Consider the following 23,019-nt stretch of genomic DNA (forward strand, 5'->3'; position numbering starts at 1 on the left):
GGGGTTCTTTTTGACTTCCACTTAAATCTAAGTAGATGGGTGATTTCGCCCCCAACCAACTGCGACCGCCGTGGTCGGATTTCGATCCCGCGACCTTGTGCAGCAACCACAGCGGGTAGCATTTATGCTTGTACACCACAAAGGTTACAGCATTATTCTTTAGCAAATTCGTTGTTTATTCGCCACACCACTCACAAACTATTCCAAAACACAAACTCCGAATCAGGCCGAGACCGAGTGCGAGACGTCGCAGTTTCGTCACGATGACGAAGGTGCTGCATAATACTTGTCGAGAGGAGAATGGTTATTACACGTGTATGCACAGAAGGGTACCACGCTTATCATTCTATGTTTAAGTAATCTGCACCTCTTGTGACCTGAGAACAGAAGGTCATTCTGGAGGATTTGCCATGAACAGGCAGACACCCAGTGGTTAAACCCATGAAAATAATATATATCATGGCATCTGTTCACAAAAATCTACTTCTATAATAACAGATCGGCGGTCCCTAGAGGTACTTGTAAACCTAAATATATACTAATTTGATTTGATATACAGAGGGAGCTGCGTTCAGACGCACTGCGGCTGCTACTTAAATTTGCACTGTTCAGTTGCCCTACACGCAAGCTAAGGCCCAAAATGGTTAACGTTCAAAGACTAGCTCGAAAAAGAGAAGTTCCCGGGTGCGTTGTACAGGATTCCTTGCGCTGGTTTTCAACACGTGTAAATAGGTATCAAGCATATGGCAACATCAAGCATCAAGCATATGGCAACAAACGCGTTGGTGGAACACTCAGTGTGCTCGGGCCGTGGCATGGACTGGGATAGCACAAATATAACTTCAAAAGAAAGGAACAAGGCGGCAAGGCTTTAGCTGGATCCATTCACATACGGACTACGGCACTAACGCTCAATCGCAACTCAGTCAATCTGCCCCCAATATGCACCGGGTGCTCACGTCACATTATGAAGCGTACATAACCAAACTTCACATCAATCCCTTCATGGTGAACGAGGCTTCCGTAGTGGGGCTGAAATGCCTTTTATTGCGATAGCAAATACATGGACACTCCAAGCGCATTTCCGCCGTCGCCGTCGCCGTGAGCCCCTGTATAAAGTCCAATGGAGATAATACCGTCGCCGCGCCCCTACGCTGTATGCGTGAGTGAAAGCGCACGAGGGGAGCAGAGGATTACGGCTCAACATTGCCCGCGAAAAACAGATGAAAGCGGGCAGCCGCCGTCGTGCGCGAGGCACCCAGTGTTGCGACGCACTGGAGGAAGGGGAGGGCGAGGGAGGTGGGCCCAACGTGGGCTGCGTTCTACTCCGGCTGCAACGGCGCATCTGGCTTCTGCACGTGGTCGCAGGCCGTATCTAGAATCTTATCTCCCTTGGGGGCAGCGTCTAGGCGCGTCTGTGGCTCGTAGCCTTGTGCTTGCTCTGTGTTGTCGGAGCTCACTTTTCGTCACTTCGCCCACTGCTGCTGCCGCATTTCCTGAAGCCAGCGTTTTACTGTGAGTTTCCGCGGTTATCGATTGCAGCATTTCCGCGCGCCTAGTCGGGCCATAAGGATGCCACCATCTATTTATTGAATACTCCCTGAGGAGCTTCGAGGCACCGCTATAAAATCGTTCATATCCTTCCTTTGCTTCATTTTCCGGAATAAACTGCCCAACGTATTTTGGGAACTGTGTCGTCTCGCAGAACTTTAGCTTAATGTTTATGTCAAAGAACAGTTTCCAATTATCTCAAAAATATCAGACTGAATTTTCTTTTAATGGAATGGATAGAATTTGTGTCTTGGTTCAGCTAACCATGTGATGATACTGTCCTCCGAAATTGAAAATTAGTTGGATTGCTGAAATCGTGCAAGCGCCATTTGCTGGATAAAAAAAAAATTATGGAAGCGGCGCCAGAAGGATGAGCTTTCTTTTTTATAGCCCCTCCAAAGGCGTTTCCGAATTTGAGGGGTATACGTGCCAGAACCATGATCTGATTATCAGCCAGGGCATGCTTTCAGCACAATTTTCACCACTAAGGATATTTAGCTTGCAGCTAAATCTACGTACTTCACAAGCCTTTTTGCATTCCGCCTTCTTCTCAAAGCGGTAGCCTTAGTCGAGATAGCACCAGCGTAATGCAGCTCCGCAACACTGCAGCGGGTGAACTGGTGCAGTGCCTGAAGACGGCGTGGTAATAACAGGTGGGTAAGACGTCATGTATTAACGATGCACGTGAGGCAGCTGCTGCTGCACAGCAGAACGAATGCGTTGACTGCCTGGGATTCATTAATGTAAACCTGATGCACGGGACAAAGGTATTTTTACAGTGAAGCTGTGGACCTCTAGCCTCCATGGAAATTTTGCAGCAGTAAGCAAAAAACTCCCCATACTAGCGCCAATCCTGGAGATAGCACCATACTGGTCCAAGACGCGGCGGAGGTGAAGCAGGTGTTAAGCCCTCCCCATGCGTGGGCCTATCCCAAATATTGTGCAATATCAGCCCGACACACGGCGGAGGTGAAGCAGGCGTTACGCGCTCCCCATACATGGCCCGATACCGAATATAGTGTCATGCCGGCGGACCAGCGGCGGAGGTGAAGTAGGAGTGTCGCACTCCCCATACAGTGGCTGGTCCCGAAGACAGTGCAATACCGTCCCGACCCACGGCGGAGGTGAAGCAGGTGCTAAGCCCTCCCCATGCGTGGGCCGATCCCAAATATAGTGCATTATCTGCCCGACCCGCGGCGGTGAAGTAGGGGTTAAGCACTCCGCATACGTGGGCCTATCCCGAAGACAGTACAATACCGGCCTGACCCGCGGCGGAGGTGAAGCAGGTGTTAATCCCTCCCCATTCGTGGGCAAATTCAGGATATAGTGCAATACCGGCCCAACCAGTAGCAGAGAAGAAGCAGGCTTTAAGCACTCCCCATACTTGGGACGATGCCGAAGATAGTGCCATGCCGAGCCGACCACCGGCGGAGGTGAAGCAGGCGTAAGCACTCCCCATACGAGGGCCGATGCCGAACATAGTGAAATGCTGAACCGACCCGCGGCGGAGGTACAGTTCGTCATTAAGGGGCCCACATGCACAGCTTTGCTGGTCATCCTTCTTTACAGAGTCGAGGGCACTGAGTTTTTTTTTTTTGCATTTCTCCGGGGCAGGAATTTATCCAACGACCGCATGCTTAGCAGCAACACGACCTAGCCCCTAAGCAACTGCGCCGGGGGAACGTTTTTTGCTAAGCTGCTATGTGTATGCTTGGAACTGAGCAGAATGGAGACTAAGTATCAAGCTAAAACATTTCAAACAAGAGAAACTTTCCCATGAAGTTACACGTACGAGGCGATGTAAAGTAGTCGACCAAGTAGTGTGGCTTGAAGAAACCTTTCGGCAAGCATATTTGCTTTAGACCTGGCAGTAACTTACAAAGACAATCCCTCTTGTTGAAACCTTCGCTCCGGCGGCATTCCTTGTTCAACCACTCGTCACTTGGACGTATCGTTATGCACTATTTACAGTGGCGCTTACCAGATACAAACCTTTCCCGTCGAATCGTTGTCGACATTGTTACGTCTCAAGATAGCAAAGTAATTTTTTTTGTCTTTCCCACGAGGCACCTCCAACCGACCACCACACCCCTTTCATCAGCGCCCGTCCAAACCTGGACGCAGCCTGACGCCGACCGTTGACGGGACATCAACGAAGCTCTCCCCAAGGTGACAACAACCACCGGATCCTGTAGAACAGTTAACAACCAGGAAGGGTAGATGTAAGCTGACCGTCGCTGAAAGCTCACTAAATGAGGAAAGGGCCCAACATCGACGCGGAGGACCCAATGTACATGAGGAGGCAGTGTTGCACCATTGGAGGCGAGGTCCGGCGGAAGGGTGCGAAAAGATGGGAGAGATATTGCGAACGATTCGACGATTGTGATTGGCCGCCATAAAGTAATTGGTCGACATAAAGTCAGTACAGTGTCCTAGAGAAGGCGACTGTTTTGAAAGGGGAATAGTGCAGTGACTTGGCCTGACGTGTCCTAATGTGAGCGCAGTCATTTAATGTGCTCCTACATGGAGTACGTTGGCTTCTACACCTGGAGCAGGTGCAATATTGCAAAATAATGTAAAATACACCTTTTCATTCGCTTCTACTCCCGGATGTACTCATCCCTGTGGCTATCTTTAGCCGCCACAATGTCCAACGCCTGCTGCAACGAGACACGAGACGGCCATTCCTGGAATCACCAGACGTTAATGCGCAGGCGCTTCTACAAGCGGTTGTGAGAGAGATTGTGGGAGGCCTTTTGCTCCTTGACCATCAGACTTCCCCGTGGTACTACCGAGGAGAGATATCTTTGATCCTTTTGTATGCGTTTGTCCTTACGCAAGCTGGCATTTCGGTGTGAGGTTGTACGTGCGTGTGTGTGTGCGTGTGTGTGTGCGTGCATTTGTGTGTGCGTGTGCGTCGTCCACACGTTTTACTCGTGCTCCTTGGATGTTGATGGTAAGTTTGTTGCGTTTTTTATCGCTAGCTGAACATAGAAATGGCGTGATATTCGCGAGGGGATCACTGAAACCGTGATTTGACCAAATCAGGGATCCGACTTAATCGATGGCACTATATCATTTTTAGGTCGATAAGCCGCCGTTATGTGTACAGGTCTTATAGGCAAATGTATATATATATATATATACACGCGGAACCGAGATGTGCTCTCCTGAAGTACTTTTTCAGTCAGCATAGAAAGTTTATGAAAGCCCACTCCTTTATTTGTTTGTTTCTTTATTTTTCTTGACATACTGCAATTCAAGGATTTGGCTCAGTAGGAGGGCGTCGTGTAATATAGACAGGTATACAATCAAACATCGCAAGAGTCGGCAGTTGTTAGACAATGGTCGTAAACTAAGCAATGTTTACCGTTCGTGCTAATTTTATTCCTTGGAAGTTTTATCGGGTGCTGATATTACCTTCGTATATCAACTAACTCAAGGGCTAGTTCGCCGTACGGCTAGTTACATGCTCCACGCAGAGAAGCCAAGTACAGCTGCACGTAATCACGGTTTCACCGTGATATCAATTCACAAATATACTCGCCGAGATAGTCACTGACCGAGCGGACAGCAGAGGACCAACTAAGCAAAATCCGGGTGTGTACGCAAAGGAAGCTTCTCTTCAATCATGCGCGCCGCCTATACCATCGTCAAATTGACTATGATCTCTATGTAAGGCATGCCAAATATTCAACTATCTTCAGTTAATTTCTAAAAATTTATTTCATCTCATTTTTTTATTCAGGAAGATCGATATAGCGCCATACTAAAGCTTTACGCTAATGCGGAGCTTATGATGAAAATGACGGCAAAAGGTAAAAATTGCTTCGTTTGTTGACCCATGTGAACCAAATGAATTCGTTGAAAAAAAATACAAATCAACCAAAAAGTTAGGATGACAGAAACGAAAGAAACGAGAATACCGCTATCACCAATATGTATCTGAACGCAAACAGGACGCGAAGAATGCTATTAACGTTGGTGAGGATGTTTCTTAACATCTCCTCTGCAACGGGCTGCCGACAAATTCTCACCTAGTCATTTATTCGGGTTTATTACATTCATCGGCATCTACCCTTTCGGCTCTTTGATCTCGATCTTCCTTTCGTATTTAAAGCCTCTATCCCCATTATATCGATATATATCTACGCTTCGAATGACTTCGATCCCCTCAATTCCGTCCTTTCTTTTTATTTCTGCAATACATATTTACTCAACCACCTGTTATTAAACGGCGTCAACGAAGTTGCGAATGCCTGCCATTCACGGTCATATCTTCCAACCCATCAGGGTTGTTTCAGAATTCTTTATTAACACAGCCTAGATTCGAGACTGTGAAAGGGCCCTATGGACACGAACCACTATATATACACGCATAATCGCACCTTACTGTACATATTCTCATCATCATTACTTATACCATTTTTTTTTTCTTTCCTCCGGTTCACTCGCTTTTGAGCAGACTAGAAGGCCAAAGAACATCATCATCATCATCATCATCATCATCAGCCTGGTTACGCCCACTGCAGGGCAAAGGCCTCTCCCATACTTCTCCAACAACCCCGGTCATGTACTAATTGTGTCCATGCCGTCCCTGCAAACTTCTTAATCTCATCCGCCCACCTAACTTTCTGCCGCCCCCTGCTACGCTTCCCTTCCCTTGGGATCCAGTCCGTAACCCTTAATGACCATCGGTTATCTTCCCTCCTCATTACATGTCCTGCCCATGCCCATTTCTTTTTCTTGATTTCAACTAAGATGTCATTAACTCGCGTTTGTTCCCTCACCCAATCTGCTCTTTTCTTATCCCTTAACGTTACACCTATCATTCTTCTTTCCATAGCTCGTTGTGTCGTCCTCAATTTGAGTAGAACCCTTTTAGTAAGCCTCCAGGTTTCTGCCCCGTAGGTGAGTACTGGTAAGACACAGCTATTATATACTTTTCTCTTTAGGGATAATGGCAACCTGCTGTTCATGATTTGGGAATGCCTGCCAAACGCACCCCAGCCCATTCTTATTCTTCTGATTATTTCCGTCTCATGATCCGGATCCGCCGTCACTACCTGCCCTAAGTAGATGTATTCCCTTACGACTTCCAGTGCCTCGCTGCCTATTGTAAATTGCTGTTCTCTCCCGAGACTGTTAAGCATTACTTTAGTTTTCTGCAGATTAATTTTTAGACCCACTCTTCTGCTTTGCCTCTCCAGGTCAGTGAGCATGCTTTGCAATTGGTCCCCTGAGTTACTAAGCAAGGCAATATCATCAGCGAATCGCAAGTTACTAAGGTATTCTCCATTAACTTTTATCCCCAATTCTTCCCAATCCAGGTCTCTGAATACCTCCTGTAAACACGCTGTGAATAGCATTGGAGATATCGTATCTCCCTGCCTGACGCCTTTCTTTATTGGGATTTTGTTGCTTGCTTTATGGAGGACTACGGTGGCTGTGGAGCCGCTATAGATATCTTCCAGTATTTTTACATATGGCTCATCTACACCCTGATTCCGTAATGCCTCCATGACAGCTGAGGTTTCGACTGAATCAAACGCTTTCTCGTAATCAATGAAAGCTATATATAAGGGTTGGTTATATTCTGCACATTTCTCTATCACTTGATTGATAGTGTGAATATGGTCTATTGTTGAGTAACCTTTACGGAATCCTGCCTGGTCCTTTGGTTGACAGAAGTCTAAGGTGTTCCTGATTCTATTTGCAATTACCTTAGTAAATACTTTGTAGGCAACGGACAGTAAGCTGATCGGTCTATAATTTTTCAAGTCTTTGGCGTCCCCTTTCTTATGGATTAGGATTATGTTAGCGTTCTTCCAAGATTCCGGTACGCTCGAGGTCATGAGGCATTGCGTATACAGGGTGGCCAGTTTCTCTAGAACAATCTGTCCACCATCATTCAACAAATCTGCTGTTACCTGATCCTCCCCAGCTGCTTTCCCCCTTTGCATATTTCCTAAGGCTTTCTTTACTTCTTCTGGCGTTACCTGTGGGATTTCGAATTCCTCTAGGCTATTTTCTCTTCCATTGTCGTCGTGGATGCCACTGGTACTGTATAAATCTCTATAGAACTCCTCAGCCACTTGAACTATCTCATCCATATTAGTAATGATATTGCCGGCTTTGTCTCTTAACGCATACATCTGATTCTTGCCAATTCCTAGTTTCTTCTTCACTGTTTTTAGGCTTCCTCCGTTCCTGAGAGCATGTTCAATTCTATCCATATTATACTTCCTTATGTCTGCTTTCTTACGCTTGTTGATTAACTTCGAAAGTTCTGCGAGTTCTATTCTAGCTGTAGGGTTAGATTCTTTCATATATTGGCGTTTCATATATTGGCGTATTGGAGCTCAAACTCTGTTTGCTGAAAATATTCTCCACTCTCACCCAGTATTTCTTTCTTTGAGAAATACTCAGACGTGCCTCTACAGGTATAGTATGGTTGTATTGATGGATGGATTCTGTGAGCCTGCGTTTGAACCGGAGGAAGCGGTAAATTGGGCCACCGAGTTCCTTTTCTGATTTTCTTTGAGTGTCTTACCTACATAATTTTTTTTAACGCAAAGCGGTTTTCTTTGCCAACCTCGCCCGGATTCGTGATCCAAGGCTGCAGTCTGCCTGTTCCCTTTCCCAATAGGCGAACCAATCACAAGGCCTCAAGATGGCGCTCGCCACTGCGCATGCGCGGAGTGCACTTTGAAAATATGCGCAACTACCTCTACTGAAGAATGCGACGGGACAGAAGGGAGAAAGACGTTGAGAAAGTTGGCAACCAAGTAACGGGTAATTTAAAGTCTAAATAGACAAGTGGGAGTCTTGAGAAAGAAAGAGAGAAACAATAAAAAATAATGGAGTTTTATGTGCCAGAACCGCTATTCGATCATGAGGCACGCCGTAATGAGCGACTGTGGAAACTGAGACCGCCTGGGTTTCCTTTGCGTGCACCTACATCTAAGTACACGGGCGTTGTCGCATTTCGCCTCCATCAAGATACGGCAGCATTGGCCGGGATTCGATCCCGCCACCTGACGCCTAGCAGGTCAACACCACAGCCACTAAGCAACCACGGCGGCTGAAGAGAGAAATAGAGACACTGAATTGGCTGTAAAGAATGAAAAAAATAAAAGACGAGGGACATTTGCAGAAACGGGAGGAATTAAATTTGGAATAAAAACCTGTTGGATAACACAAAGGGCAGTGCCTTGCTATATTTGGAGCTTGAGCTGGTTGCCTAGGAACAAAACCATACCGGAGCAAATACTCGCAACAAAATGAGGCATGTGAATACTACAGCATAATTTCAGAGACCGCTCGGCACCTCCTAATGGCATTCGAAGGAATTTATCCAGTTAGACCCCGAGGTAGCAAACCTTCCAAAAACGCTTCAATTTAATATGGCTGGAAGCATCAACCCCCCAGCAATGGCGATAACCAAGAGACGTTAAGAGTATTGGTGTAAGCTGGAAAGAAATTGATGCGACCTGATTCGTTGCATGTCTACGTGGCGATACAAGGCAGATGGAGAAGCTTTGAGAAAAGAAATGATTATCGAGATTCATACAATAAGACTGGAATGAAAGTATGTACAGTACACCTGATCAAACCAAGCACACTAGGGGACTGTCTCCACATCGTTATGAAGGGGATGCCAATGAAGCATCATCAATAAAGTAAATAATTAGACACACCAATGTCTTCTGTGATCATTAGTTACATGCATGAGATAAGCCAACTAGTGTAGCTGTTCTTCCGCTTTGAGCATCACGTGTTTCCGGGCAGATTCTTAAGCTTCCGCCATCGAACAAGTGTGTACCATTTTTAACAGTTCTTTTTTTACAATGCAGGGCGCCACAACTGTTGCTAATGTCACCAGCAAGGCTCGAGAATATTAGGGCGGCCCTTTTCTCCACTTCACTATAAAGAACTCTACTATAATGACTACCGCTCGTCCGGTCCACTCTGTCACATCCTGTCAGAAGCCGAGGTTCTTTTCCTGTTAAACATCTAACTACCCTTTAGTTTAGTAACCAAAGTAATGTGTAACGGTCCCGGAATAGAACAGCAATTTACAATAGGTAGCGAGATACTGGAAGTGGTAAGGGAATACGTCTACTTAGGGCAGGTAGTGACGGCGGATCCGGATCATCAGACGGAAATAATCAGAAGAATAAGGATGGGCTGGAGTGCGCTTGGCAGGCATTCTCAGATCATGAACAGCAGGTTGCCATTATCCCTCAAGAGAAAAAGTGTATAATAGCTGTGTCTTACCAGTACTCACCTACGGGGCCGAAACCTGGAGGCTTACGAAAAGGGTTCTACTTAAATCGAGGAAGACGCAACGAGCTATGGAAAGAATGACTGGTGTAACGTTAAGGGATAAGAAAAGAGCGGATTGGGTGAGGGAACAAACGCGAGGTAAACGCGAGGTAATGACGTCTTAGAGAAAAATAAATGGCCATGGGCAGGACATATAATGAGGAGGGAAGATAACCGATGGTCATTAAGGGTCACGGACTGGATTCCAAGGGAAGGGAAGCGTAGCAGGGGGCGGCAGAAAGGTAGGTGGGCGGATGAGATTAAGAAGTTTGCAGGGACGATATGGCCACAACTGGTACATAACCGGGGTTGTTGGAGAAGTATGGGAGAAGCCTTTGCCCTGCAGTGGGCGTAACCAGGCTGATGGTGATGATATAACTATCCTATTACTCTTATTTCCAAAAAAAGATATCTCACTATTGTCTTCAATCCAGGAGGCGTATAAATTTATTTTACCCATGACTGGAGGATTGCGAAGAACGGATGCGCTCTTCGAAGAAAACCACATAGATGGCGCACAGTATTCCTCGAGATAACCACTGTAAGAACTTTATTCGCAGCCATCCTTCAGCCGTAGTCAGAAGGAATAAGATTAGCCCAGTTTGGTTTGTCAAAAAGTTAGCGCACAGCTAAAACAGTCGAGGCCCAGACGGCAAGTTCTTCGACCAAGGCACACGACACGTCTTGGCGGCAGGGTGACATCCAGAGGTGTCACTCCTCCCGGGCGAACTTCCGGCCGCACCGATGCCGATGCCGCCGTCAGAGGCGACAGTGCTTGACGACTTGCTCGACCACTTTCTTGGCGGGTGCTGCCTTGTTAAGGAGACCCTCAGACGGCTCCTCGGTCCTGTGCCCCTACGCGGCATGAACGCATGTGCCTCCTCTGGCCATCTTTGGTATAAAATTTTTTGCCGCACACGCCGCACTCAAAGGACGGTTCGCCGTGCGTACCTAAATGACTCGCGAGCAGGTGAGGCCTCATAAACAGTTTACCACACTGGGGGCAGCAGTGCTTTTTCCCCAGCGAGTGGTCATCGGCGTGGTTTCTGAAGGCCGCCATGTCGGTGAAAGCGAACCCGCACAGGTGGCACTCTTGGATTCCGATGGCAGCCAGGTACTCTCGCTGATGCCACGCTGCTTCTCTGGTTTCTTCGGGAGCACTGCGAGAGAACAGATCGGGAGGGCACTTCATTAGTGAAACTTTTCTGTAAGGAGCCCAAATTTGAAATCGTAGAGTTGGTTCCAGGAAAAACGTACTCCTCTCGACTGCTACCACCTTTGCAACGGACACTTTTATTTGACAGTCCCCTACGCTTTCCGATGGTGGATGTGGCGCCAAGGAACAATCGCCTTCTTCACCGAAACTTAAGAATCGTGAAAGTTTCAAAACCGCGTTCTATATTGGAGCCATCGAGCCGTGTTTCACGATTTCACGATAATTCACGATAGCTAAATTATCCGGGACAATGCAATGAGGCGGTAGAGACCCAGTGATATACATGTAAGCCGATGAGACGTGCGTGCTGCACGATACCAGAAATTGCAAAGCCTCCCAATTTACCTTATTGTGTTGGATAGACGGTGATGAAAGAGGCCGGTGTGCACATAGGCCAGCCACGAAAACGTCTCTATGATGTGAACCTGCGCCCACAATAATAAATTAGGGACGTACACACGCATAGATCGTCGAAATGTGGTGGCATGGTGAAGCGCCTCAGCTGTTTATGCAGGTGCATGACTCATGGAAGGGTCCACCAAAATCGTTGGTGCTCGCGCACCCTCGAGCATTCGTGTCGCGCATGCAGTCAGAACACACACACACACACACACACACACACACACTATATATATATATATATATATATATATATATATATATATATATATATATATATATATATATTATATCGACACGTGTACTTTTATTTAATGGGCGACCACGTTTGGCCGCCTAACAAATGTTATCGCACAGCGCGGGACGCGTCTGCATGTATCCGAAGTTTCTGGAAAGTTATCGATGCTTCTATCCGCTGTCTGTTGTCGCCGAACCTTGTGTTATCTGATTTGATCGCGTGACTCGAATGTTGTAGAACTTTGTGGAAGGCATGCGGGTCCCAACGATTAGTCCGGAACATTCGATGACTGCAGTATAAAAGTCGACGCCCTTGACCCGCTGATCAGATTTTCGACGATCGCCGACCGTGTTCGCAGCTATCGTTGTGCTATGAGTGTAGCCTGTTTTTGTTAGCGCAGGTTCGCCCAATAAAAGTTAGTTTTGTGTTTCACAGTATTGCTACTGTGTTCTTTGACGTCACGACCGCGTGACAGTACACACGCACGCACGCACACACACACACACACACGGTGAAACGTAATCTACACCGAGCCAACGATAATATTCGAGGAAGCCCCCATGCATATGCAGGGGCTCCTCGCGGGATGATCGACACCCTCAGGTGGTTAGTGGGACGGATAGCATCGCATAAGGCATAAACTGACGTTAAAGAGCGCGTGCGTTTCGATACAGTGCTATGTCATCTTTTTGTACCTGTGATTTGAGAGTATACGTTGAGAGAGTTCAACTTTCCTTTGCCATCAATAACTCAGCCTCGCACTTTTCCGGCAAAAGAGGTGCCACTGAAGCCTACACAGAAAAGAAAGACACACGGTGTTTCTTTTTTTTTTTTTGAAAGTCTGGCCAGAATTTCTGGAAATATAGCGTGCTCAAGATCAGTACGCTTTTTAAGGAACAGGTGTACCGGCAAGGGCACACGTCGGGAAACAGGTTATATGTAATTTTTTTTCGCTAATTCAGTAAAACACAAAAATATTGATTTCATCAGAACAGTTGTGCTGCTACTGACAGTGAAATTTCTAGGTACTGGCGGCGTGATCTCTTCTCAGCCTAAAATTGCAAGAAACATCCTACTAGATCATGCCGCACGAGATACTGTCATGTTTTTGCTAGGAAACAAACTTTGCTCCTGATGAGCAAGAAACGACGTGCGCATAAAACGTCAGCTGTTTCCCTCTTCTCGCGTCTGCGTGTATTCTGTGGTGTTTTGGCGATAAAACGACGATATGTTCATGGGCCACGCCCGTAGTTGGGGACTCCAGATTAATTTTGACAGCCTGGAGCTCTTCACCCTGTACATAGCACACGGGCGTTTTTCTATTACGCCTCCGTCCAAGTGTGGCCGCCACCACCGGCTGTCGAACCCGAGTCCTCGCGCTTAGCGGCGCAGCGCCAAAGCCAGCAGTAGAAGACATCTGCGTTTCCGAAATTTGCACACACCTGTACATATGAAACTTAAGAAAAAGTTTTGAAGCAAGGCGTCTGGAACACCATCGCCGCACACGTCTGGACCTTTAACGAGATACTGACAAGATCTTTTCGACAATTCATTTTCTTGCTTTGAAGATCCCATAACTTGAAACATTTGAAAACAGTCTTGTCAGAGCTCTACGAAATAGCCTTGTCACCATTTGTACTAGGATGTGGACGTTTAGCATTTTCATTCAGCGCAACAAACACGCGCTGAAAAATGTCGTGTTGGTACCCCTTTAACGCAAATATCATCGAGTGGCATCATACATTCGTCATCAAATCATAAATTTTGCCTTTGTTGCTTTCATGGACGTAGATAAACCAGAAACCTAACGTGGGGCTGCAAATGTGCGGATGCTGCCCCTAAAAGCATTCCGCAGCAATCGATCAAGCCACAGCCTATAACTTTACCTTTGACTTCGCTGCTCATTAAAACTGCACAGGCATTCTGCCTACAAAGCTCAAAGAGACAAACTTGGTTTGTATTCATATACAGGCGAAAATCTTTCGCCCCCTGCGTAGTCATTGGCAGACCAAGCTATGCTAGAAATTATCCGGGACAATTTTGCCGCATGCTCAGATGAAGACCGATAAGAAGTGCAACAATCACAAGCTGCTGTTCTAAAGATTTCTAAGCCTGCCATGTACCGCCCGTCTCTTTTAAATCGCATATTTTTTTAAGGATCACTTATCTCTTACAGCATAGCTTTATTCATTAAGCTCGGTTACTCCTATAGGCAAACATTGAACGAGAAATAAAAATGTACATATGACTCATTAAGAAAATGTTCTATTTAACTTCTTACTTGTTTGCCGACACATATTGCAATACACGAATTCTATCCGGTGAGTTGTCAAGACGTGTCAACTTCGAGCGAATTTTCAGACTGTCACAAGATCCGCGATAATGATTTCCGAAATTGCCGATCAAATACATTTTCGTCCCAGTTACGTGTGTGCTTCACTGACCAACAACAATCTTCCTCAGAAAGGTAAACTGAACAGCAGTGCCTTCTTACAGCATGTTTGACGCTGCATACCTCGAATGCAGTGCAATTTGTGATGTGTCATCACATATTAGAACGGCCATCTTGCCGTTTTATGTAATCAAATAACCTGAACTTGGAGCCATTTTTGCAATTCAGAAATAATTCTATGTAATTTCGCCCCCAGAATAGTGTAAGCAAATAGGCTCTTATGGGCGCCAATATTTTGTCCGCCCGCGTGGATACGCATGTATGAGGTGTAAAATAAGGACTGGGCATTTTTCTATTTAAGAAAAAATGAATAGAGCACCAGGGAGCGTTTCCAAGCATATATGAAGCTAAGCTTTCGCGACGCGGCAATAAAACATCTTCTGAAGAGCTCTTTGCAGCATAACATTTGTGCACCTGCTGGACAAAATCAGCCGGCAAGACACGGACACCCAAACCACACGACACGTACATTGCACTTCAAGCGTGATCGGCAAACTTTAAAGCGCGCCTTTTCCGCGATCAAATAAATTTAATATTGCTCACCCTGAGGGCCTACAAAATTTGGTGTTGCGCGGCTAAGCCAGAGGTAGCGTGAACAAATCCGGGCTTCTGCCGCATTTCGGTGGGGGTCTGATTAAAACCAGTGTTCCGTGGGGTTCACGGTAACAGCCCCTTGTGGTCAAAGGTGATCCGGAGTCGCCCACTACTCCGTGCCTGATAATCACATCGTGGTTTTGACGCTTAAACCGCCAGAATTTCACTTAGGTTAGGTTTAGTATAGCCTTACCTGCAGGACTGGCCCACCATACTTTGCAATATATTGACCGGGTGAGCGCATGAAACCCTGAGGCGTAGAAAGCTTCGCTTTATTGAAAGAATAAGACACTCTAAAGCCTGCACTTTATCCGTATAGGATATTAGGTAGGGCGCGTTCGTTGACTGAGTAATTTCGTAGGCGCTAAACCCAGTATAAAGGCCAGTGTGCTGGGGCTACGTGCAAGCCAATAGAACATTGCAAACGTCTCTTTTGTGAGCCGTATTCACCAAGACAGCAGCAGCATCCGCGGCGAGCAAAGCACATGAGAGCTCGCCTAGAAAGGTTTACCGTGAAATAAGCTAAGTGTTTGGCAGTCGGCGAGTAACAGATTCTCTAGGTTTGACATGATTCGAAGTAAATGTTCAATGGAAGCTCACCTGCCCTGGTTTAGATCACTGGCTGCACTGCTTGCACTCTGGTCCACGTTGCAGCTGCCGCCCGACATCGTAAAGTAGGGTCGATCTGCTTCTTTGCCGGCCATAATCGAGTGTCCCTTGCGGAGCGTGGAGTGGGTGACTTCCTAGGGCACGTTAGTGCAGGCGCGGTCAATTTTGACGCAATCTAAGAGGGCGTTCCAACGCAAATTCCTGCGCCCTCTGCACAAACTTGCGCCTGGTGTCGAGACATGTACTGCGCATGCGCGTCCTTTCTAGCTTGCGCGCCTAACAAGACAAGTGTCTTGCTTTATCAGAAGGTGATAAAACGCGGTTTGGCTCGCGTTCGCACATCCCACAATATTTCCGTCACGGCCTGTATACCCATAATTCATATTGTGCTCGAGCGTAGCATGCAGTGGTGGCTGAAGAGACCTCGTATACAAGCTGTACCTTTTTGTCACATAATAATTACGCAAATCCAACGCACATGCTCGAATTAAAGTGGAACGAAGCATTTTGAAAGCGGTTAATAAATACTCTATAACTAACCGCGATGCCTAAACTTTTGCTTTCTTTCGTGCTCTGCAACGTGTTATTTATTCAGTATTTATGCTTGTCCGCCGCAAAAGGTTACCGCATCATTCTCTAGCAATTTCTTTGTTTATGTACAACACCGCTCGCAAGCTATGCCAAAATACAAACTCCGAATAAGGCCGATGCCGAGTGCGAGACATCGCTGTGATATCACGATAACGAAGGTAATGCATAATACTTGTCGAGAGGAGAGTGGTTATGACACGTGTATGCACCGAAAATTACTACGCGTGTCATTCAACGTTTAAGTAATCTGCACCTCTTGTGTTTCGATAGCAGATGGCCGCTATGGAGGATTTTCCATTAACATGCATTCACCCAGTGGCTAAACCTACGAAATTAATGTATATCAATGATTCTATTCACTCTAATGCACTTCTATATTAACAGGTCGGTGTCCTATATAAATGCTTGTGAGACGACATATACAGGGTGTTCCACATAAGTTTAGCCAGGAATTTAAATATGACAGGCCCGTCGTAAGCGAATTGAACCGAACGCATACTGTTAGCAATAGCCTATAGCAACTCAGACAATTTTTTCCGTATAACTTGTTAATAAGGTTACATTACCCAACTTTTTAAATTATTTGCTCAGGACCCCTAGTATGATACGTAGATTTGTAGAGCACCTCAAAAAGCCACCGATCGAGTTGTTTCCTTTACTACGCGCCTTACGCAGTTCTTTTTTCCGGGTTGCAATGAAAGCCGACGAAATGTGCAAAAAGCCACGTGACGGAGCGCTTAAGCAGTGGTATCGTGCTGCTCTCAAGCCTGCGGTCGGTGAAGAATTCGGGGGTAAGGCAGAAGGCCCACCGCAAGACAGTAAAAAGCCCCCAACACTCACGCTGCAGAACGCCGTGGAGCCGATAAACGCCGACACCGAAGAAATTTTGAGAGCCGACATTGATATTTTCGTGGATCGGCAGCAGGTGACAGCCTTAGTCCACACTGGTGCCGACTTCTTGATAATCAGTCAGGAACTCGTCCTCCGCCTGAAGAAAGTAAAGACTCCATGGACGGGACCTCATATAAGGACGGCAGGCGGCCAATTACTTATGCCTACTGGAAGATCTACTCCTATAAAAATTACCGACGATTACGTTACTTCCTAATGCGAAATGTGAGCGCAGCAAATAAGCTGTTTCACCTTTTGGATAGATTGAGGCAAAGAAATCGAGCAACACATGTATGCGCTATCACATAATTTTTTTTTATTTTTCACACGTATTCCTTTAACAAAGACTCCACTAACAGTTCTTGACAGTCATGAAGGAAGCTTTGTGGTCGGAGAAATAGACTGATATATGTTCGACTTGGTACACCAATGCTTGATTCTCAAAGACGAGACGAGACTATACAAGTGCCTCGCGAGGTTGTCACAGCCGTGGGGGAAGCAGAGGCTAAGCGCCGCCGCCGAGAAGACCCTGCCGTTCGCGCCGCCGAAGCGGAGGCTCATCGCCGCCGTCGAGAGCAACCAGCAGTAAGCGAGGCTGAAGCAGAAGCTCATCGCCGCCGCCGAGAAGACCCTGCAGTTCGCGCCGCCGAAGCGGAGGCTCATCGCCGCCGTCGAGAGCAACCAGCAGTAAGCGGAAGCGGAGGGGGGCGGCGTGTACACCCAGCGGCAAACGATGGGGGCAGAAGCGCGCGCAGCAAGCGGACAACACGATAAAGGGAGGAGGGAAGAGATAGCAGCGACTGACTGATGCCGCTGACGGCGATAGTGAGTCAACCCCAGCTATCCGCCACACAAGAACAGGGGGGGGGGGGGGGACCCTTTCCTCCTCTTTCTGCATGGCGGCGACGGTGTTCTATGCAGTCACGTTATCTTGACTCTCTAGCGGCGTCAGCGGCATCCAGCGGTATCAGTCGGTCGCTGCTAGCGCTGGGGGGATGAAAGGGGGGCGGAGCTGGTTACGAGGCCGACGACGACGCCGACGACGACGCGAAACCCAGGAACGGACGCCAAAGAGCTGCGCTCTAAAAAACATCGGGCGATTCTTCTTTCACGGCCGCTTTCATCATTCTTCCTGTGTGCTGTAAAGATTTGATTAGCGGGATTGATTTCCTTAAAGAATATGGCACCGTGATTAACATCCCGGACGACATGGGGACTTTTACCAGAGCCCTGGTAGTCCATTGCTCATCACCGCAACGCAACTCCTTTCATCTAACAGAAGATGACGTCGTCATCCCAGCTCGATCATGTACCCTTGTTTCGGCAGCATGTAACGTACTGTTTCCGTGCGAAGGAGTTGCTGACCAAATAACCGCGTTGTTTTTTTTATTCACGGTATCCTGGGCTCACGAGAAATCGTGAACGTCACCGAGGGGTGCAGGAACCTGTTGCTAACCAACTTTAGCACAGAGCTACGGCACCGTGATTAGGGCACGGCTGTGGCTTATTTTGACGGTGTTGCAGATGCTCCCGGCTGCGGTTCACTACTCGAAGAAGCGTCTGGGCAAGGCCCAGCTCCTGTACTTGATGTCAGCACTGCGTTGTCGGAGCATGAACAAGAACGAATTCTGACGCTGTTGGACAAGTTCAACGACTGCTTTGCGTCGGCGTCCAGCGTCGGTCGGACACCTCTAACAGAGCACCGAATAAATACAGAGGACACGGCTAGAGCAGTTCACCAAAATCCTTATTGTGTTACTCCCAGAGAACGTGAAACCACCTAACAACAAGTGACAATGCTTCAAGACGAAGTGATCCAACCATCAGCGAGTGCCTGGGCATCTCCAGCAGTTCTAGTCAAGAAAACAGACGGCAGCTTGCATTTCTGTGTGGACTACCGAAAACAAAATCAAGTGACAAAGAAGGACCTGTACCTGCTTCCCTGCATAGGCGACAGGCTTCAAGACGCACGTTATGTCTCTTCAATTGACTTGAAAAACGGATATTGGAAAACGGAAGTAGATCCGAGAGACCTTGAAAAAACTGTTTTGTGATGACAGACGGCCTATACAAATTTAAGGTCTTATCTTCCGGCTTGTGCTCTGCCCCTGCTATGTTCCAACGCCTCATTACTCTGCTTTCGGGTCTGAAGTGGAAAAAACTGCATACTGTACCTCGACGACGTCATCGTGTTCCCCGCTACACTTGAAGAACTCCTCGAACGACTTGAAGTGGTTCCGCAGTCCATACTGTCCGCCAGCCTCACCATGAAGCCGGAGAGGTGCCGCTTTGGCTTCGTGAAACTACATTGTCTTGGTCACGGCGTCAGCCACGCAGGTGTCCGCGAGGATCCTGAAAAAATTGCCACCCCGTCACAATTTCCTGTACAATCCGATAAAAAGGCTGTCAGGGTATTCCTCGGCCTCTGTGCCTATTACAGCGGTTTATTGCTGACTCTACTCGCATTGCGTCGCCGTTAACTGGCCTCACGAGAGACGAGGTTGTATTCGTATGGGGTGACGAAGAGCAAGGTGCAATCAACGAATTGCCGCAACGTCTCTAGACGTCTCCAGTGCTTGCTCCCTTTGACTAGAGCGCTATTACGTTGATCCACACTGATATCAGCAATATTTGCCTGGGAGCGGCACTTGTGCAGCGGCAGGAGGACACAGAAAGAGTGCTTACCTATGCAAGTAGAACCCTCTCACGCGCGGAGGCTAATTACTCCACAACTGAGAAAGAATGCCTTGTCGTGGTATCGGCGGTTATGAAATTTCACGCATATTTGTATGGCCACCACTTCGAAGTTATTAGCTACCACCATTCGGTCTGTTGGTTGACAAACCTTAAAGATCCCTCTGGAGGATTGGCGCGTTCGAGCCTAAGGCTGCAGGAGTTTGACATGACAGTCATGTAAGATTCGGGGAAACGACGTACGGACGCTGATTGCCTGTCTGAATCGCCCATAGTGTCGCCTGCTCCACCCGAAGGAGACTCAGCATTTCTTTAGGTTCTGAACACATCCGCCAACGCGCAACAACAAGAGCATTACCCTGAGTTGACTGAGGTAATAAATTACTTAAAGGGAAGATCTGCCAAGCCGCCCTGAGTTTTCGCAAAAGGACTGTAATAGTTTTGTTTACGGGCCAAAGTCCTTTACTAAAGAAACTTTTCTTCGACCGGGTCCCACTATGTGCTCGTCATTTCTGCAGCTCTTCGTACAGAAGTGCTTCAAGCCTGTCACAACGAGATGACTTATGTTAACTTATGCTACAGGAGAACATCGGCCTGGGTGCAGTAAAGGTACTACCCACCGAGAGTTACCACCACCGTGAAACATCACGTTCGCACTTGTCTCGACTGCCGCAGGCGCAAGTCACCTCCGACAAAACCAGCCGGCCTTCTACAGCCCGTCCAAGTTCCTCGAAGAGCATTTGATCAAATCAGAATGGACATTTCGGGCCCACTTGCTACTTTTACTGCAGGGAATCACCTTGTTATCGTCCCAACCGACTATCCCACACGTTACCCTGAAGAAAAGACAATCCAGAGAAGCACAGCAGCCGAGTTGGCGCGCTTTTTCATCGAGCACGTTGTGCTGCGACACGGCGCACCAACAGTAGTAATAGCCGGCCAAGCAACCGTATTCACGGCTGCGCTTTTAGATCACTTCTTGGTTCTAAGTGGAACGGCTCACCGGAAGTCGAATGCCTGCCGTTCGCAAACCATCGGCTAAACAGAGCGCCTAAACAAAACAATTGAAGGCATGCTCTCAATGTACTTGGATAATAAACATAAAAATTGGGATGACGTCCTACCTTATATCATCTCTGCGTATAACACGGCCAAACAAGAGACGACGCGTATGACTCCATTCGCCCTTGTTCACGGACGGGATGTACCAACGATGTTGGATGCAATGCTTCCACATGACTTTGAGGACACTGACACGGACGTCGATGTGTTTACGCAACGCGTACGCGTAGAAGAGGCTCGGCAGCTTACAAGCTCGCGGAACTTCCAGCAGCCAGACTACGAAGCAGGTCGCTATAATCTTCACCGTAGAACAGTAACCTATGAAGCTGGCGATAGAGTGAGGGTTTCGACAACCATACGGAAACGAGGTCTCTCCAAGAAACAGCTAAGGCGACACATCGGACCATATGGAGTGTTGCGCCGACTCAGTGATGTCACGCGCGAAGTCGTTCCCGAAAGTGCCAAAGGGGCGCCGCACACACCATCCTGACCTTGTGCACGTTGTCCGCACAAAGCTGAATGTCGGCAAACAAACTGTGCCAGACATCCTTCTTGCGCAAGCAACATTTCTAGTCTCCTTTGAGGCGATGTTCCCTTAGGGAAGGACAATTGACGCGTGTATTCTACGCAGACGACAACGACGATCCGGTTAAAAGGACTCCACCTAGTGGGTCAGTGAGGTTGGGTGAGCACGAAGAAGGGGTCTCTCTGTTCTGATTGTTTATGAACAGGTTGTCATCTTGTTCTTGGAGAACATCTCCCTGTCTTCTGTCCGCGTTGTACCACGACAATAAATTGCAATAATATATAACAATTATAATAACACGCCAAAAGAGAATGTGTTATCGGAACTACTTTATCAATCAGCATAGAAAAGCTATGTAAGCCCGCTCATTTATTTATTTATTTACCTAGAAATACTGCAAGTCAATGATTGGCTCGAGCAGGAGGGGCGTCGGGTAATATAGAATAGTATAGAATGAAACATTGCAATAGTCGGCACTTGTTAGACACCGGTCGCAAACTAAACAAATCTGTACGTTTCGTGACCGTTTTGACCCTTCGAAGTTTTATTCGGTGCTCATATAACCTTCCTATCATCACCATCGTCATCATATACAGCCTGGTTACGCCCACTGCAGGGCAAAGGCCTCTCCCATGCTTCTCCAACTACCCCGGTCATGTACTAATTGTGGCCATGTTGTCCCTGCAAACTTCTTAATATCATCCGCCTACTTAACTTTCGGCCGCCCCCTGCTACGCGGCCCTTCTGTTGGAATCCCGTACGTAACCCTTAATCTTCACTTTATCTTCACTCCTAATTACATCTCCTGCTTATGCCCATTTCTTTTTCTTGATTTCAACTAAGATGTCATTAACCCGCGTTTGTTCCCTCACCCAATCTGCTATTTTCTTATCCCTTAACGTTACATCAGTCATTCTTCATTCCATAGCTCGTTGCGTCATCCTCAATTTAACAACCGTTTTCCTAAGCCACCAGGTTTCTGCCCGTAGGTGAGTACTGGTAACAAATAGCTGTTGTACACTTTTCTTTTGAGGGATAATCCAACCTGCTGTTCATGATCTGACAATGCCTTCCAAACGAACCCCAGCCCATTCTTATTCTTCTGGTTATTTCAGTCTCATGATCCGGATCCGTGGTCACTACCTGCCCTAAGTAGATGTATTCCTTTACCACTTCCATTGCCTCACTACCTATCGTAAACTGCTGTTCTGTTCCGAGACTGTTAAACATTACATTACTTTTTTGCAGCTTAATTTTTAGACCCACCTTTCTACTTTGCCTGCCCAGGTCAGTGAGCATGCATTGCAATTCGTCCCCTGACTTACTAAGCAAGGCAATATCATCAGCGAATCGCAAGTTACTAAGGTATTCTACATTAGCTTTTATCTATAATTCTTCCCAATCCAGGTTTCTGAATACCTCCTGTAAACGCACTGTGAATAGCATTGGAAAGATCGTATCTCCCTGCCTGACGCCCTTCTTTATTGGGATTTTGTTCCTTTCTTTATGGAGGACTACGGTGGCTGTGGAGCCGCTATAGATATCTTTCAGTATTTTTACATACGGCTCGTCTACACCCTGATTCAGCAATGCCTCTATGACTGCTGAAATTTCGACTGAATCAAACGCTTTCTCGTAATCAATTAAAGCTATATGTAAAGGTTGGTTATATTCCGCACACCTTTCTATTACCTGATTGATAGTGTGAATAGGGTCTATTGTTCACTAGCCTTTACTAAATCCTGCCTAGTCCTTTAGTTGACAGAAGTCTGAGGGGTTCCTGATTATATATTTGCAATTACCTTAGTACATACTTTGTTGGCAACGGACACTAAGCTGATGGGTTTATACTTTTTCAAGTCATTGGC

General features: G+C 47.0%; 1 protein-coding gene across 1 annotated transcript; it reads right to left on the reverse strand.

Annotated features, from left to right (window-relative positions):
* Positions 1–10,400: 10,400 nt before the first annotated feature.
* On the reverse strand, positions 10,401–15,567 carry LOC142559583 (uncharacterized). Its single transcript, XM_075671164.1, has 2 exons — positions 15,379–15,567; positions 10,401–11,039 (listed from the first exon to the last, which is right to left on the reverse strand). The coding sequence occupies exons 1-2, from the start codon at positions 15,480–15,482 to the stop codon at positions 10,709–10,711; spliced, it is 435 nt and encodes a 144-aa protein (XP_075527279.1). The 5' UTR covers positions 15,483–15,567; the 3' UTR covers positions 10,401–10,708.
* Between the last annotated feature and the right edge of the window lie 7,452 nt (positions 15,568–23,019).

Source organism: Dermacentor variabilis, chromosome 10 (genome assembly GCF_050947875.1).
Source record: "Dermacentor variabilis isolate Ectoservices chromosome 10, ASM5094787v1, whole genome shotgun sequence".
Lineage (NCBI taxonomy): Eukaryota > Metazoa > Arthropoda > Arachnida > Ixodida > Ixodidae > Dermacentor > Dermacentor variabilis.

Coding starts and splice junctions, on each gene's coding strand:
- LOC142559583 (XM_075671164.1), bottom strand. CDS start 15,482: ATGGCCGGCAAAGAAGCAGATCGACCCTACTTTACGATGTCGGGCGGC. Junction 11,040..15,378: donor AGTGATCTAAACCAGGGCAG/GTGAGCTTCCAT, acceptor GTTCTCTCGCAG/TGCTCCCGAAGAAACCAGAG.